Raw genomic sequence first — 13,486 nt, 5'->3', positions numbered from 1 at the left:
TAACGGAATTGGCCAAACATAGGCGATGCTAGAGCATCCTTAAAGGGGCCTTGAGCCTCGGAGGTTTTCATTGATATCCAGCATAAAATATATACTGTAATGTCAGTCCTTAATCCACGCCGGGGTCGCTTTCCCATTCTTCACCACGCTGATCGCTGTGTGTTTGTAAAGATGTGGGGGCCCAGTACGGGTTCGGACATCACTGGCCACTGATGTTGAGCCATGGCCAGGAATACAACTCAGTTGGCTGGGGTTGCAGCAAAGGGCCACCGCTCCCCCCTTTATGGATAGAGGCCATTATTCACGTACAACTTTGTTTTTCTGCTTGTGCTTGGCATTCTCTTGTGTGTGGTTATTGTTGTGACTTTGGGACAAGTGCTGACTGGAATAAATGCCTTACGAGTGATGTTTGCGTGTATTATCCACTGCATAAATGGGTGGAATATTCCGTGATTCCCGTCGTAACGTGTTATTGTTGCTGATGTTATGGTTAGCTCGTTTCAATAGTAATCGTATTTCTGCAATACACAGTACGGTGTAGTAGTAGTGTGTATAATTAAGGCCCATAAAATCTAGGCCGAGTTTCTCATTGAATATTTTCCCGGGAAACCGATGGATCCTATTTTCCAGAGCTCAGCCTCGGACGACTCCGGCAGAAATGAACCCCCATCAGTGTATAATCGATGTCGCTGGTGGAACGCGAAGTAGATCGATCGATCGGTGGGTTCGAACACTGCGTTTTTAAATGAATTTCATCAGTGTTTGCAGAATGTAGTGCTCTGATCAGTGACAATAAAGTGGCTGGCGTGGACTCGTGAAAATAATTCAAACGGGCCACCCCCGACTCTCATTTCCCGGTGCAGTTGCATCACCTACACACTCGATACGACGCCCCACTGCCTATTAATTAATGATACAGGGGGGAGTGTGATGGCCTGGGCTGTGATTGGGTGATCAAGAAGGGGAGGGGGGGGTTATGGGTGGTTGGTGAGAGCGAGATTTTAAGGATGGCACGAGGAGCTCGTCCGTTACCATCGCTGGTCGTGGTTGACAGACAGTCGTGGCTTGGTGGCGGCTTTGCTTGTGGCGACGAGCGGCAGTAAGTCGCTGAGAATGTAAGAGGTGGTTGGGAGAGATGGCTGCAATAAAATAACCCTGAATGTGACCGATACCATCGCACTGGATCTGGGAAGCTAAGCAGGGCTGAACTTGATTCGTGCTTGGATGTATGACTGCCTAGCATTACAAGGTGTTATAGGCTTGGGGGGCCCGTGAGGTGGCCAGGAGATTGCAGTACAGCGATGGTTTCTTGAAGTGAAGCTTTGAGTATTACCCCCTCGTTGTGGGGTACTTCCATTTCCTCCAAACCCACGAAGCCAACCATTTATGGAATTAGCCAAGAATGGAAATGCTGGACGGTCCTAAAAAAAAGCACGAGACTCATCGATAAACCCACGTTTTAAGTTCAATGAAGAACATTATTATTTATGGTGGTTTAGTCGTTTGCGTGGATTCGAGTTGTGTTTGAAATTCTGTAAGGGTGTGTGGGAGGTTAATATTGGTTCTCATAGGATGTGGTCGTCTTCTTGGTTCTTTTGGTAAAGTCACGTAGAAGGGAAATAATAAAATAATAAAAATAAAACAATTAAATATTATTATATTATTTTATATTATATTATTATTATTATATTATTTTATTATGTTTTATTTTTATTATTGTATTATTTCCCTTCTACGTGACTTTACCGAAAGAACCAAGAAGATGAATCCCTGCAGTTACGAAAGCTTTAAATCGAAAGGATGTGGTTAGTTCATAATTGAGTGGTGGTAGAGACACGGAGAGCTGGTGAGTGGTTGGATGGCACCAGGGTTGTGTTTGAGTGATGGGGCTGTGTGCATGTGTGTGGTTGCTCCAGATTCATGCTTGGCATGTGAGGGATGTGTGGAATGTCGCGGCATGGAGGGGAAACACTTGCCAGAAGACCAGGTGCAAAAAAACAGCTTTGTAAATGTTTCTTCTGTGTGTGTTCACTAATAAAGGCATTGTTTACACGTGACTAAGCCTCACATATTTTGTTGAGGACACAGGCTGGCGGTTGAATAGTATTGAATGGTATATCGTATACGACTCGTTAACTGCATGCTCTTAATTAATTGGGCAACATTTAGTCTGCATGACAAAAACAAATCTATTTTTTTTCTCTTATCCGTAACCCCAATGGCCTTCCTGGGACCAATCTGTCCATGCAAACAAATGTTTTTAAAAGGAAAAAACAACAACTCTGGACTGGCTTTGACCTGAGTTTTTATCACCAACTTATTCAGGTGTTTTAAGCAAATCCTGTAATGTAATGAGGGTTTTTTTCTGTATTGAAATGATTGATTCTGCGTAGTATGACTTTAGTTGGACGGCGAATAAATTAAAGGAAAAACAACTTATCAAGAAGTAATCATTGCATGAGCATGCATAGGTTACATAACTGTGCTTATTTTCAGAAGTCGGTGGGTAGCTTTCAGGGAAAAAAAAAACCACGTTTGCATATTTTCAAACACAAGTGGACTTTCTTTCCTCTGGTTTCCGTCTGAAAGTGTTGGGCAACCCTTTGATCAATTTGGCCAGTTCACCACGCAGCGACACAACCCTATAGCGCAGTTTGGTCCATGTTGGATCTTTTTTAAAATTTGGTCACGGTGCCCTCCGGCACCTTCCTCCTCCCCCCCCTCTTCATGACTCCCTACCGTTACAGAAAGACGAATGGACAGAGCGAATGCGATAACATCTTCCGCATTGGTTAGCACGGTTGGATATGCACGGTGCAAAAGAAGTTCATCCATACATACAAAACAAACAAACCTTCAGTGGCATTAAAACGCCGCGCTCACTGCGCATGGCAATTTCGGTTTTGCACTCGGGTTGGGGTTGTGGACCGGAACCCGGACGGTCAGTTGTGCTGGTACATTGCTCTGACGCAGTCTGTCTAAGAACAGAACGAGGAGCATTTCTCCCAAATATCTGGCTGTCGCCTGATGATGCGAGTTGTGATTACTGGTGAAGCGTCGTACTTGAATTGTAACTGTTGTGGGTTTTTTCTCCAACACACCGGTGTGCTGTACTAATAACGAATTGGCACGTTTTGTTAACGTGAGAAACCATACTAATTGGCTGCGCCGGGTGGAAGCGGGTTTGACAACACATTTATATCTACGCGATCTAACCCAAAATTACTCTATTATGGACAACGTATGTATTTATGTTGAGTTTCTTTCTCACCGTACGTAGCCAACCGTGCAAATCAGAGGCTGCGGGACCTCGTCGCACAAGTTCTAAGACACACGAACTGCATCGGTTCACTGGCAGCCAATCGGCCACCTTAAGAAGGCAGCTTCACCAACAAGCCAGGCTGAGTCAAGCGTTCCCTTCTGAGAGGGCGCGTCATTGCCAGTCACGCAGAGGGAGAGGTGGTGGTGGTTGGTCGTGGGGGAGAACAATCTTAGGTGACATCATGGGCCCGTCACTGTATACTGTGCCGCAATGCAACCCGCAGAGATTACCAAAGCTCTGTTGTTTTAATGGGGTGGAACTCCACGCGTTCGTCAATAACGCCGCTTTAAAAGAATGCGCACAACACAGGCGATGGCTTCGCGCATTGGTCCGTCCATTCGTTTGTATCTGCGCTCTGAAGAAAGGTCAGGGCGTGTCGAATATATATTGCTGATTGTGTTTTGTGCACCACTGCCGATGCAGTAGCAGCAGCACCAAAATAACGTTTCAATGCAACGTCTGTTGCCAGAAACGGGGCTAGGAGGAGACTCCGAGGGCTGGGCAGGGACACGGGGAACACACAATGCACGTTCCAATAATGCACAAGGAGAATAGAGTGTGCACTCTTGATATGTGTACAGCCCTTTGTCAATCTGCTGCTGGATAAAGGCCTCCTCGCGCTGTGATGGACACGGGGGGAGGGGGGGGGGGCGTTTGGCCATACTTCATCACGCCGGTCAGTGTGGGTTGTCGTAGCCAGGGATGAGACCGGGGGACAGTTCAGATATCACTCGTCGCTGACATGAGCCAGGGGACATCAAAATCAGGTCACAAGGATTATTGGACTGTGTGCCAACCCGTGCCACTGCTCCAATCACCTCCGCCCGCCCGCCCGCCCCACCTCAACAACTCGGATGCGGTGTGTGAACCCCTCCAGTGGCCAATGAATTGGTATTCGTGTCAGGGATTTGCGCAGTTCAATGAAAGCGTGTACACGCCACTGGTTGTGCCATTGAAAAATAACTTCTCATCTCAGCGAGGCCTTACCCAAAGTAAAGGGACTACCCTGACGGGCGCTTTTTAAATGTTGCATTGTGCTATCCGCACTGGCGTACATTCATACACGCAGTCGCACAGCATTTGGCACACATTAAAAACAACGATTTCACAAACGACGCTCTTTTCATGCAGCTTCCTGTCAGTATACATCAAATATCAGTGCACACTCATTGAAACTACACAGGATACCATTTATTCATAAATGCCGTGCTGTAATTATTAATAACCTATTGTAATCAACAATACATTTGTGATAATAGCAATGGTTTTTCTCGAGTCATCCATTAAAGTTTGGTTTCATGCATCACATGTACAGTGCGGCACATGTGCTGCGTATACAACATTAATATTATTCGGCGGCGTTACATTTTTTTTCCCGGCGTAGATCCGCGGCTGCTTTATTTGCATCTCGTTTCGAAATTTTGACGAGCAAATTGTTCGGTGGCACCTCCTTTTGTTCTCGAACCGTCAAATTAATGAACCCCGTTCACATTTTTGGCCTTGCTGCGCTGGTCACCGATTGGAGGAATTAACGAGCTCGCCTTTGTCTCTCCGTGAGCTCATGTGACGCTTTCACGGCATCAATAATGCACGCCCTCTGGCAATGCGCACGCACACACGCACAAGCTCTCGCTACACTGCACATTTCTCCAAAGACGGCTGGGTACTCGTGGCTACCCCCACTACCATCATCACCGTCCCCATCATGAGAGGCCCCCTTTTTTTTGTAAAGCACCGCCATCAACACACCAGGCATCTGATGGCCAAACCTTACGGCTGCTTCACATTGCATTGTCTCCGCTCCGTCAATACAGGACCTTCTTTGGGAAAAAATAAAACCTAAACAGGTTTGCTTCTTGTTATCTGCTGCTGCTGCTGTTGATGCTGTCCTAATGGTCTTGATTAGTCTGTGGGCTCCAGCCATCCGTGCTGCTGACTCCCTGGTCAAGTCCGAGACTCATAACCGTCCTCCTCTCAGCTGCCTCTGACTGTCTGTGACTGCCTGGCTCCCATGTATTATGTGATAAAATGACACCTTACTTATGCACATACAAATAGAATATCTCGCTTTCATCCCAGGCATGCACATTGCACTTTTCTTACAGCATGCAGAGATGCGGTTGCATAGACGCCTTCAATAAACCCCACGATGAATCCCAATCATAATTGCGGTGTGAAAATGAAAAGATGGGATGTGATTGATTTAATCTCGAGTCCGATCACTCGTGTTATTCTTGTTGTTGTTTACTTTTGATCACTGTCAACCAAAACAGATTGCATTTTGTACCTGGAATTAAATGCTCATATGTGCTGACCCAATATACAGTACCGGCATTGCTTGATTACATCAGGAAAATAGGTGGAGGATGTATGGCACCATTTGGCTTTTTGGGTACGCAACCTAACCCAACAAGCAATTATGGATCAAAATAGATTTGATTTTATGCAATGAAAAAAACCCATCCTACAATTGTCGAAACGTACAGATTACATGCGTGTGCCAACGGCGTTTGTATATGTCTCTGCGTAATTTGTGGGACAGAATTAATAAATGGAGCATATACTTTATATGTGCTATAAATGCACATTTTAAATGCAATATTGCGTGTGAATAGTTGCGTATACTGCAGTGCTATTTTTACGCGAGGTTTTGCATCTAGATTTCGTCACAAGTAGATGGCATTCCATGTACTGCATGACCAGACAATATATGCTGCATTCATTTGGCACTCTAATTAAACATCATACATGCTGTGGTATTAAATACAACGATTGTGAGCAGTGTAAGGAATATTCCGTGAATACACTTAAAATAAAATATTGTTGATGAAATGCCTTTTAATTTTCGTAATCAGCAGCACCATCAGCATCATCATCATCAGCAGCCATTGTCTATCCACTGCTAGATGAAGAGCTCCCTGCATGTGCCATTTTCATTCGGTGTTGTTAACATTTTTCTCACCGTACAGCATCACCACGGCAGCCATTTTACAAGCTATATTGGAATCACCCTGGTCGCCGCCCCTTTCAGCATCCTCACCCCTTCCCTCCCTGCCTGCCCCGCTCACTCCCATCCTCCTCTCCATCCCTGCCTCCCTCCCTCACTCCCTGCCCGCCTGCCCCATCCAATGCGCGTGCAGCGCAGAGGGATCGGATCAGATGCTCCTGCGTCCCTCTGGAGGTGATGTCAGGCGAGGGCTGCAGGATGAATCACCGCTGAGGGAGCCAGCTGTGCGCGTGCGAGGGAGAAGAGGAGCGAACGAGCGAGCGGCCGAGCGGGGAGTGCGCGCCGTTCTCCGCAGTGTCCGTGAGCGGTGCGTCACCCAATCGAACGCCGGCGGCGGCGGCGGTGGCGGCGGTGGCCTGGGTTGTTCTAGAAAATGGGACGGTGCGGTGTGGTGAGCCTACGCCGTGCGTCGCGACCAAGGTCTGGTGCCGGCACGGGGGGCGGGGGTCTGCTGCGAGGAGTAAGGATGCCGCATTGTACAGTACAGTATTGCCCATCTCTCAATGTTTTGCTTTGTGGGTGTGCTTAGAAAAAAAATGTATTCTCACAAAAGAGATGGGGGAAGAGAACGCTGCATAACTGAGCGAATTTGCGTGATGGAATAAAGGGGCGGGTGCGGCGAACATCGCTGTGCCACACGGAGGCAGGCGCCGGTCGTTCCCTTTAAACCGCCGCTCCGAGATGGATGCGCGTCGGCAACGATTTTGCCGACACCGTTCATCTGCGGGGAAGGAGCGAGATGCCGAGTGAGGCCGTGATGACAGTCTCCGATGTGACGCAGCTGCGCTCTGGGCTTGGGATGAATGCCCGCTTGCGGAGAAACCGGCACGTAACGTTTTCATGCGTTTTTTTGTTGCGCTGGAGGGCTGAGGTTAGAGTAAGTTCGTACGGCCAGATTTTGGCAACGAATTTTCGTGTAATTTCCGATCCAGCACCCACCCAACGTTCAGGACCTTCCATAAAGAATAGCGGTCAGAGGCAGGAGGAAAGCGTAAGTAAAGGAAAGGGATGTAGCTTACATTGTTACGTGTCTTCCTGCTACAGCGTAACGAGCACATCCCTTATGTAAGTGAGCCAAAAGCCTCCAGAGACAAGTCACTTTGACAACGGAGACCTGGGTAATTTCAGTACAGTTGAGATATTGTGTTCACAACAAGCATGATAAACCTATGTGTAGTACAGCAACACGTAAAATTACGTTTCAACTCGATCTTAAAGCTGCCCTGCTATGCCAATCGTCCGTTTTATCGTGTGCCGCACGGTTTTATTCGGGGAGGCAGGCGATGATCGGCGTTCGTGTCATCGTCTGTGGATCTGTTTGGACTTGCGCCACATTCAAGAAGCTGCGCTCTCTCATCGTCTTCGTCATGGTCATGTGGCTATTTAAAATTCATTGTTCACATATTCAAATTTTGCTCACGCAGCCTTGAAGGCAAGCGTGTCTTACACTGTCAGTCATGTGCGTTTGTTTTTGTGGCATTAATGCAGTCCGTGACTTCACGGGAAATGACGGTTTTGTGATCGCGAAAGCCAAGATTATCGGCGGGGAGCTCCGACAAATAAAACTCAGCGGCAGCTGGGAAATCTGCGAGCCATGGTTCACGTTAAACATAACGCAGACTGCAGTGCACGCGTGGCTTTGTTGCCTGGCTCATGAATGCGATGCCCGCCAAAGCCCCAAAGACCGTGTCAAAAAAATGCGCATCCAGCGCACGTTACGATGGAAGTTTTCGCTTACGTCAACGGTGTACGAGCGCTTCATAACGCTCGGAAGCACAAGCTGCCTCTGATGTCTCCGAGCGCATTCCATCGTGCCGTACGCAACTGTACTTCGCTTTGAGTGCGCGTGAGCAGTTTGGCCTTGACACTGACAAAGAATTCCAAACATCTCTCTTTGGCAGAGTGAGACCCAAGCACCCCCCATTGCAGAGAACATCCTAAAATGTCACGAATCATAGCTTATTTCTCTGGGGTTCACTTTATACTCGCAAACAATTTTTGAGGAGTTGGCGACGATGCTCGTGAGTTTGTAACGGTAAGCCTGAGACTTGACCCTAAACCGCGGGTGTGACAACATTCGCGGCAAGGCTTTGTGCTCTTCCCGCACTCAAGCTCCTCGCCGGCGTTGTGCCCTGCGCTTTGTCGTGGGCTGTGGTTTCATAGGCCGCGTCATCACGGGACACGCTTCAGAAGAGATGTCGCGCCTGTGCCTCTCCCACAAGCTTCGTTATCGCTCTTTGCGGTTGCGAGCTATGTGCGGGACAAAAATACACTGTCTCGCATCCCTCTTGATGCGTTGATGGGCCGTGCTGCATGCTGTTCGGCATGATGTCCGACGTTTCGCCCATTGTGCTTAGAGATTCTTCAGGAAATGAACAAGAGATGGCACAACTTGACAAGACATTGCCGAGGCGTACCGCAGAACTGCGAAAACTTACTGACAGCAACGATTGATTTTCAGTGATCGTGAATTGCTTTGTTTTGATTTCTATGTGGTATTGTCGACTAATACAAAGCTACGTAGTCAGAGGGGGGCAGTGGACCAAAATACATTGTTGAGCTGTACTCTGCTCAAATGTTTATGCTTCCCACCTCTTCACTGAGCTGGACTGACCAGCCTGGCAAAGTACAACCTGCACGGCATGGGGAGGCCCTCATCCAGCAGCGGATCGACAAAAGAGCTGCACGTGATTTGTATCAGCAGGGCTGATAAAAGTCGACCTCCGTGGTTGTACGAAGAACACGTAGGAAATCACGTATAGGGGACAAATATTTTTGCCCTTATTGTTTCAGCCTTCCAATGTGAAAACACAGCGATTACGTTGACAAAATCTGCAACTGCCATTGCTTTGTGTGAACGCATTTTAAAGCATTTTGCCAACTCGTGCTTGTTCCGCTCTCTCGTTCCAGGGCAAAATGTGAACGCCGCCATACAGAGTCGGCAAACACGAGGCTCCCGTAGTCATGTCATCACAAGTCTGCGTAAAGGAATCCTCTTCCACCAAACGATGAGGGCCGATTCTCCTTGACCTGGCCGAAAACCACTCGGGAGCCGGGAGCCTCTCAACCGTAGAGGGCGAAGACCGAGAAAGTTTGTGCGGCCCACGCGGCGTGGAATGGCCAGCCCGCCGAAACTCACCGGAGAGACGCTGATCGTCCACCACATCCCGCTCGTTCACTGCCAGGTGCCAGCCGTCCGCGCGCAGGGCATCATGGGAAAGCGTGCCGCCCCCTTCAGCCTCACGTCAGACCTGGGCAGCCAGGGGTCCGTGTCTCTCTCGGGCAGCAGAACCAACAGCAGCAGCAACAGCAGCAGCAACAACAGCAACAGCAGCAGCAACAACAGCACGAACAACGGCGACAGCGGACGCGTGCGGGGGCGGGAGAAGGCCGGGCTGTCCTCTCCGTGCTCTACGGTCGTCGCCTCGCTGCCCGACGGAACGGCCCATGTCCAGGACCAGGACTCCCCGAGGCTCTCGGGACCCTGCGGCGCCGTCGTCCAGAACGACCCTCGGCACACGCAGCAGTCCTCCTTCCACCTCCACAACAACAAAAACCGGTGCATGACGCGGTGGAGGTCGCTGAGCTCGCAGCTCGAGGGAGGGTGCGGCGTGACGATCGCCGCCGACGGCCAGGTGACGAACACGAACAGCAGGGCGAGGTCGCAGGTCACGGGCAACGGCCGGGCGGGAAATCGCTTCAACAGGGCCTCGTCGTGCCCCGACGGCCACAACGGCAACAACGTGAGGTTCAAGCGGCTGTCGCTGCAGTGCCAGGGGAAGGGCCTGTCCATCGTGAGAGACATCGACAATGCCGACGTGGGAGGCTACCGCAGCAGGAGCGGCTTGACCAACGAGTTGCTGAGGGAGGCGGAGGAGATGCTCGACAACTGTAACGAGAGCGGAGCGGAGGACGACGCGCCCGTCGAGGGCTTTGGGATCAGCGGCGGCGGCGGCACGCGCCGCGATCCGGCGGGGCGCGGCTCCCGATCGGCGCGCACGCACGACAACGACGACGGGGGGTGCGACGGCGATTACGGCGGCGACGACGTGGATTGCGAGCGAAATGGCTACGCCAGCCTGGGCGACGCCAACTACGAGTACTGCGAGAACGACGGGCCGCACGGCGGGGGCTGCGGCGGCTGCGGCGAGTACGAGTGCAGCATGTGCAGCACGCGCATCAGCAATGGCAGCGCGCGCACCGAGCTGAGCGACTTCGGCGGGGACGCGCCGGGCGGCCGCCGCGACGTCGACAAGGGGAGCGACGGGGACGTGGGCCAGGCCCCCACGGGCTCCTCCTCCTCCATGCAGTGGAGCCCCCTGGAGAGCGAGTCCTTCTACCTGGACCTGCACAGCTCTCCGTGCGGCTCCCAGCGCACCGGCGGCGGCGGCGGCAGCAGCAGCAGCAGCCCCTCGGAGCCGTTCACCGTGTGCGTCGACCGCGAGCTCCGCTCGGCGTCGGCGCTCGACTACGACGCGGGCGCCGACTCCGACGGCAACCTGCGCGGCACGGGCGACCGCGCCGCCGTCGCGCCCGGTGGACTTGGCGCGGGCGGGGGGGGAGGCGCCGGGCGCGCCGTCGAGGAATCGGCCGCCGACGATGACGACGGCCTCGGCGTCGGCCGCGCGAGCGCAGCGGCCGGAGGGCGCGACTCGCCCCTGCCGGGGGCGAGCGGGTCGCGGGGAGAGGCGCGCCTGGTGCAGGCCATGCAGAACTACTACCGGCTGGTCACGGTGGACCTGTCCACGCAGTCGACGCCGTCGCACACGGCCGTGTGCTCGTCGGCCGAAAGCAGCGCCTCGTCCGAGGGGCCCGGCGGTGCCGCCTTCGGCCCGGCCGAGGCGTCCACGGAGTACTACTTGTTCGACAGGCCGCATGCCGGCGGAGAGGGGGCGACTCTCGTGGACGAGGTCGGCGGCCGCCGCTCCCGCACGTCGCCTGCCCTCGCGAGAGGACGATTCGGGGATGTCGAGAGAGATGGTGGTGAGAGCCCGGTGGGGGCGCAGCAGCAGCAGCAGTCTGAGGAGGAAGCGTCCGGCTGGCGAGCTGGCGCGGAGGCAAGCGGCAAAGTCGCGGAGCGCGAGGTGGCGGCGAGCGATGAGAATCCGGTGTTGGATTCGATGGATTTTGCGAGCTGGGCCGAGAGGTTCAAGACGCACCCACACGAGAGGGACGACAGCCTGGGCGAAGGTTTGAGATGTCGGGAGTCTCCGAAAGACCCCTCGCTTAAGACTCCAACGAGGGACGATGAAAGTCAAATGTTAGAGTTGACCACCTGGTCTTTCCGAAGCAAGACCTCCATCGAGAGTAGGCAGGAGTCCTTGACCGACAGTCCGCAGTCTTCCAACGGTGCTTACAGAGAGGGCGAGAAGGACGAAGACATGCCGAGGGGTTTTGACATCCGGCCTTACAAACACGTCTGTGGGCTCAACACGTGCCACAGCTTCCCGCAGCACATCACGCCCTCGCTGAGGCAGCGCTCGAAGAGCTACGACCAGAGCCTGGGCCGCAAGCCGCTGCAGGGCATCGTCTCCTTCAACCGCCTGCTCAGCTGCCCCAGCGAGCTGAGCCAGGGCCCTGCGTCGCAGCAGGCCACGCCGCAGAAGCGTGTCACCTCTTTCGCCAAGATCGCTCAGAGCCGCAAGAAGGGAGGCGGCCCGTCGCCACCGCCGCCGCCGCCACAGTGCCGGCACGGCGACCTGGCGTCGATGCAGATCACGCCGATCGACGAGCGCTCGAGCCTCGGGAACGGACCCTACGATTCGGTCGGAAGCGCATGCCGTGCCACCGACGAAGCGGCAGGCGGTGCCCTCGACGGCTCCCCCGGTGTCGGCCGATCCCTGTCCCGGAGGTCGAACCCCTTCCAGAGCGAGCCGAATCTCCCGCAGAGCAGCGGCGGCGGTAAAGTCCCCTCCTCCGCGAGCTTCACGCTGAACGGCAGAGCCGTCCCCGAGTACCTCCAGACGTGGAGCCCCTCGCCCCCCTACGCGTGTCCCGCGGACAACACGATGGGCGGCGACGGAGCCCGCAGCGGCGGCGCGGAGGACGGTGGCGGCGGCGCTCTGCCCAAGGGAAGGAGAGAGGAGGCGGCGGCGCGGGCGGGCGCGAGCATTGGCACGCGGGGAGAGGTGTGCGGCGAATGTGCCGACGGCCAGAGAAGAGACGCGGACGTGATGGGCGCTTCCGGCGGTGGGCGTTCGTGGGCATTACGGGAAGGTCACGGGACTGCAGGTGAGGTCGTGCCCTGAATCGCACAAAAAAACAGCAGCTTCAGGTGCATGCCACGTCGTCATGATGATGAATTTGGTTTGTATATTAATGATTACACTTACGATGCTTACATGCAATTGAGAATGGGGTATTTTGAATTAATATGCGTTGCATACAGTTGGTGTATGCAGCAGCTGCAGTGGCCAGATACACATTCAATACAATGGTAAATAAGAATCTATCGAATTGTGACCCTGAATCATGAAACTTGATATTGTCTGTATACAGCACACACAGGTCAGAGCCCATTTAGGCAACAAATCTCTGTGCAAGGGACATCTGGGAACAGCCGTAGATGAATCTAGACGGTGACAAATGCGAGACCATTTGTTATCTGTCAGGTTGTTTTCACCGCCACGAATGGCCACTGTGAGTCTCCCAGAGTAGACATGGCCACCCCGAACAGCTGCCAAAATACAGCCGCGTCGGCATTGCTGTTCTCTGCCACTGCTACATAACCGGTGCACGGTCTAGACGTCCCGCACGTCAACTATAATATTAACAATCATTAAATGCTGAAGTGTAATCATTTGGCCCCCTCGCGGTTCAATAAACTCAGAATTCGGGGCGGCGATTCGAGAAGTAGTGCTGTTGTCAACATTGTGGAGAATATAGTGCTAGTGGCTGCAAGGGGTCACATAAATGAGAGTAATTGCATGCACCGTATACGAATCGAAAATAAATCACGTGCACAATTGAATGTCTACATTGTGAGGTTTAAAATGAACTTCAATTGATGAATCGATGCACTATTACACGCCTATAAAATACAACATGTGGGAACAAAAATATATTTGTTGTTATCCTGTTTAACTCAATAATTCTGCAATGAACGTACAGCTGTGTTCATTCAACAAACGCACACCAGTACGGTATTTCATTCCCCC

At 52.5% G+C, this 13,486-nt stretch overlaps 1 protein-coding gene across 2 annotated transcripts in view; it reads left to right on the top strand.

Moving 5' to 3' along the window:
• Nucleotides 1-13,486, top strand: part of LOC144717169 (uncharacterized) — a 44,907-nt gene that overhangs the window by 832 nt on the left and 30,589 nt on the right. Inside the window, exons 2-3 of one of the 2 annotated variants that reach the window (XM_078592506.1) lie at nucleotides 6,463-6,636; nucleotides 9,240-12,560. In XM_078592506.1, coding sequence (XP_078448632.1) covers nucleotides 9,446-12,560 — 3,115 coding nt within the window. In that variant the 5' untranslated portion in view covers nucleotides 6,463-6,636; nucleotides 9,240-9,445. The remainder of the gene's footprint in view (nucleotides 1-6,462; nucleotides 6,637-9,239; nucleotides 12,561-13,486) is intronic. The other variant, XM_078592507.1, reaches the window with a different exon arrangement.

This window comes from Lampetra planeri, chromosome 3 (genome assembly GCF_965212315.1).
Source record: "Lampetra planeri chromosome 3, kcLamPlan1.2.h2, whole genome shotgun sequence".
NCBI classification, from domain to species: domain Eukaryota; kingdom Metazoa; phylum Chordata; class Hyperoartia; order Petromyzontiformes; family Petromyzontidae; genus Lampetra; species Lampetra planeri.
The sequence above is the reverse complement of the archived record's forward strand: the minus strand, read 5'-3'. Positions and strand labels throughout refer to the sequence as shown.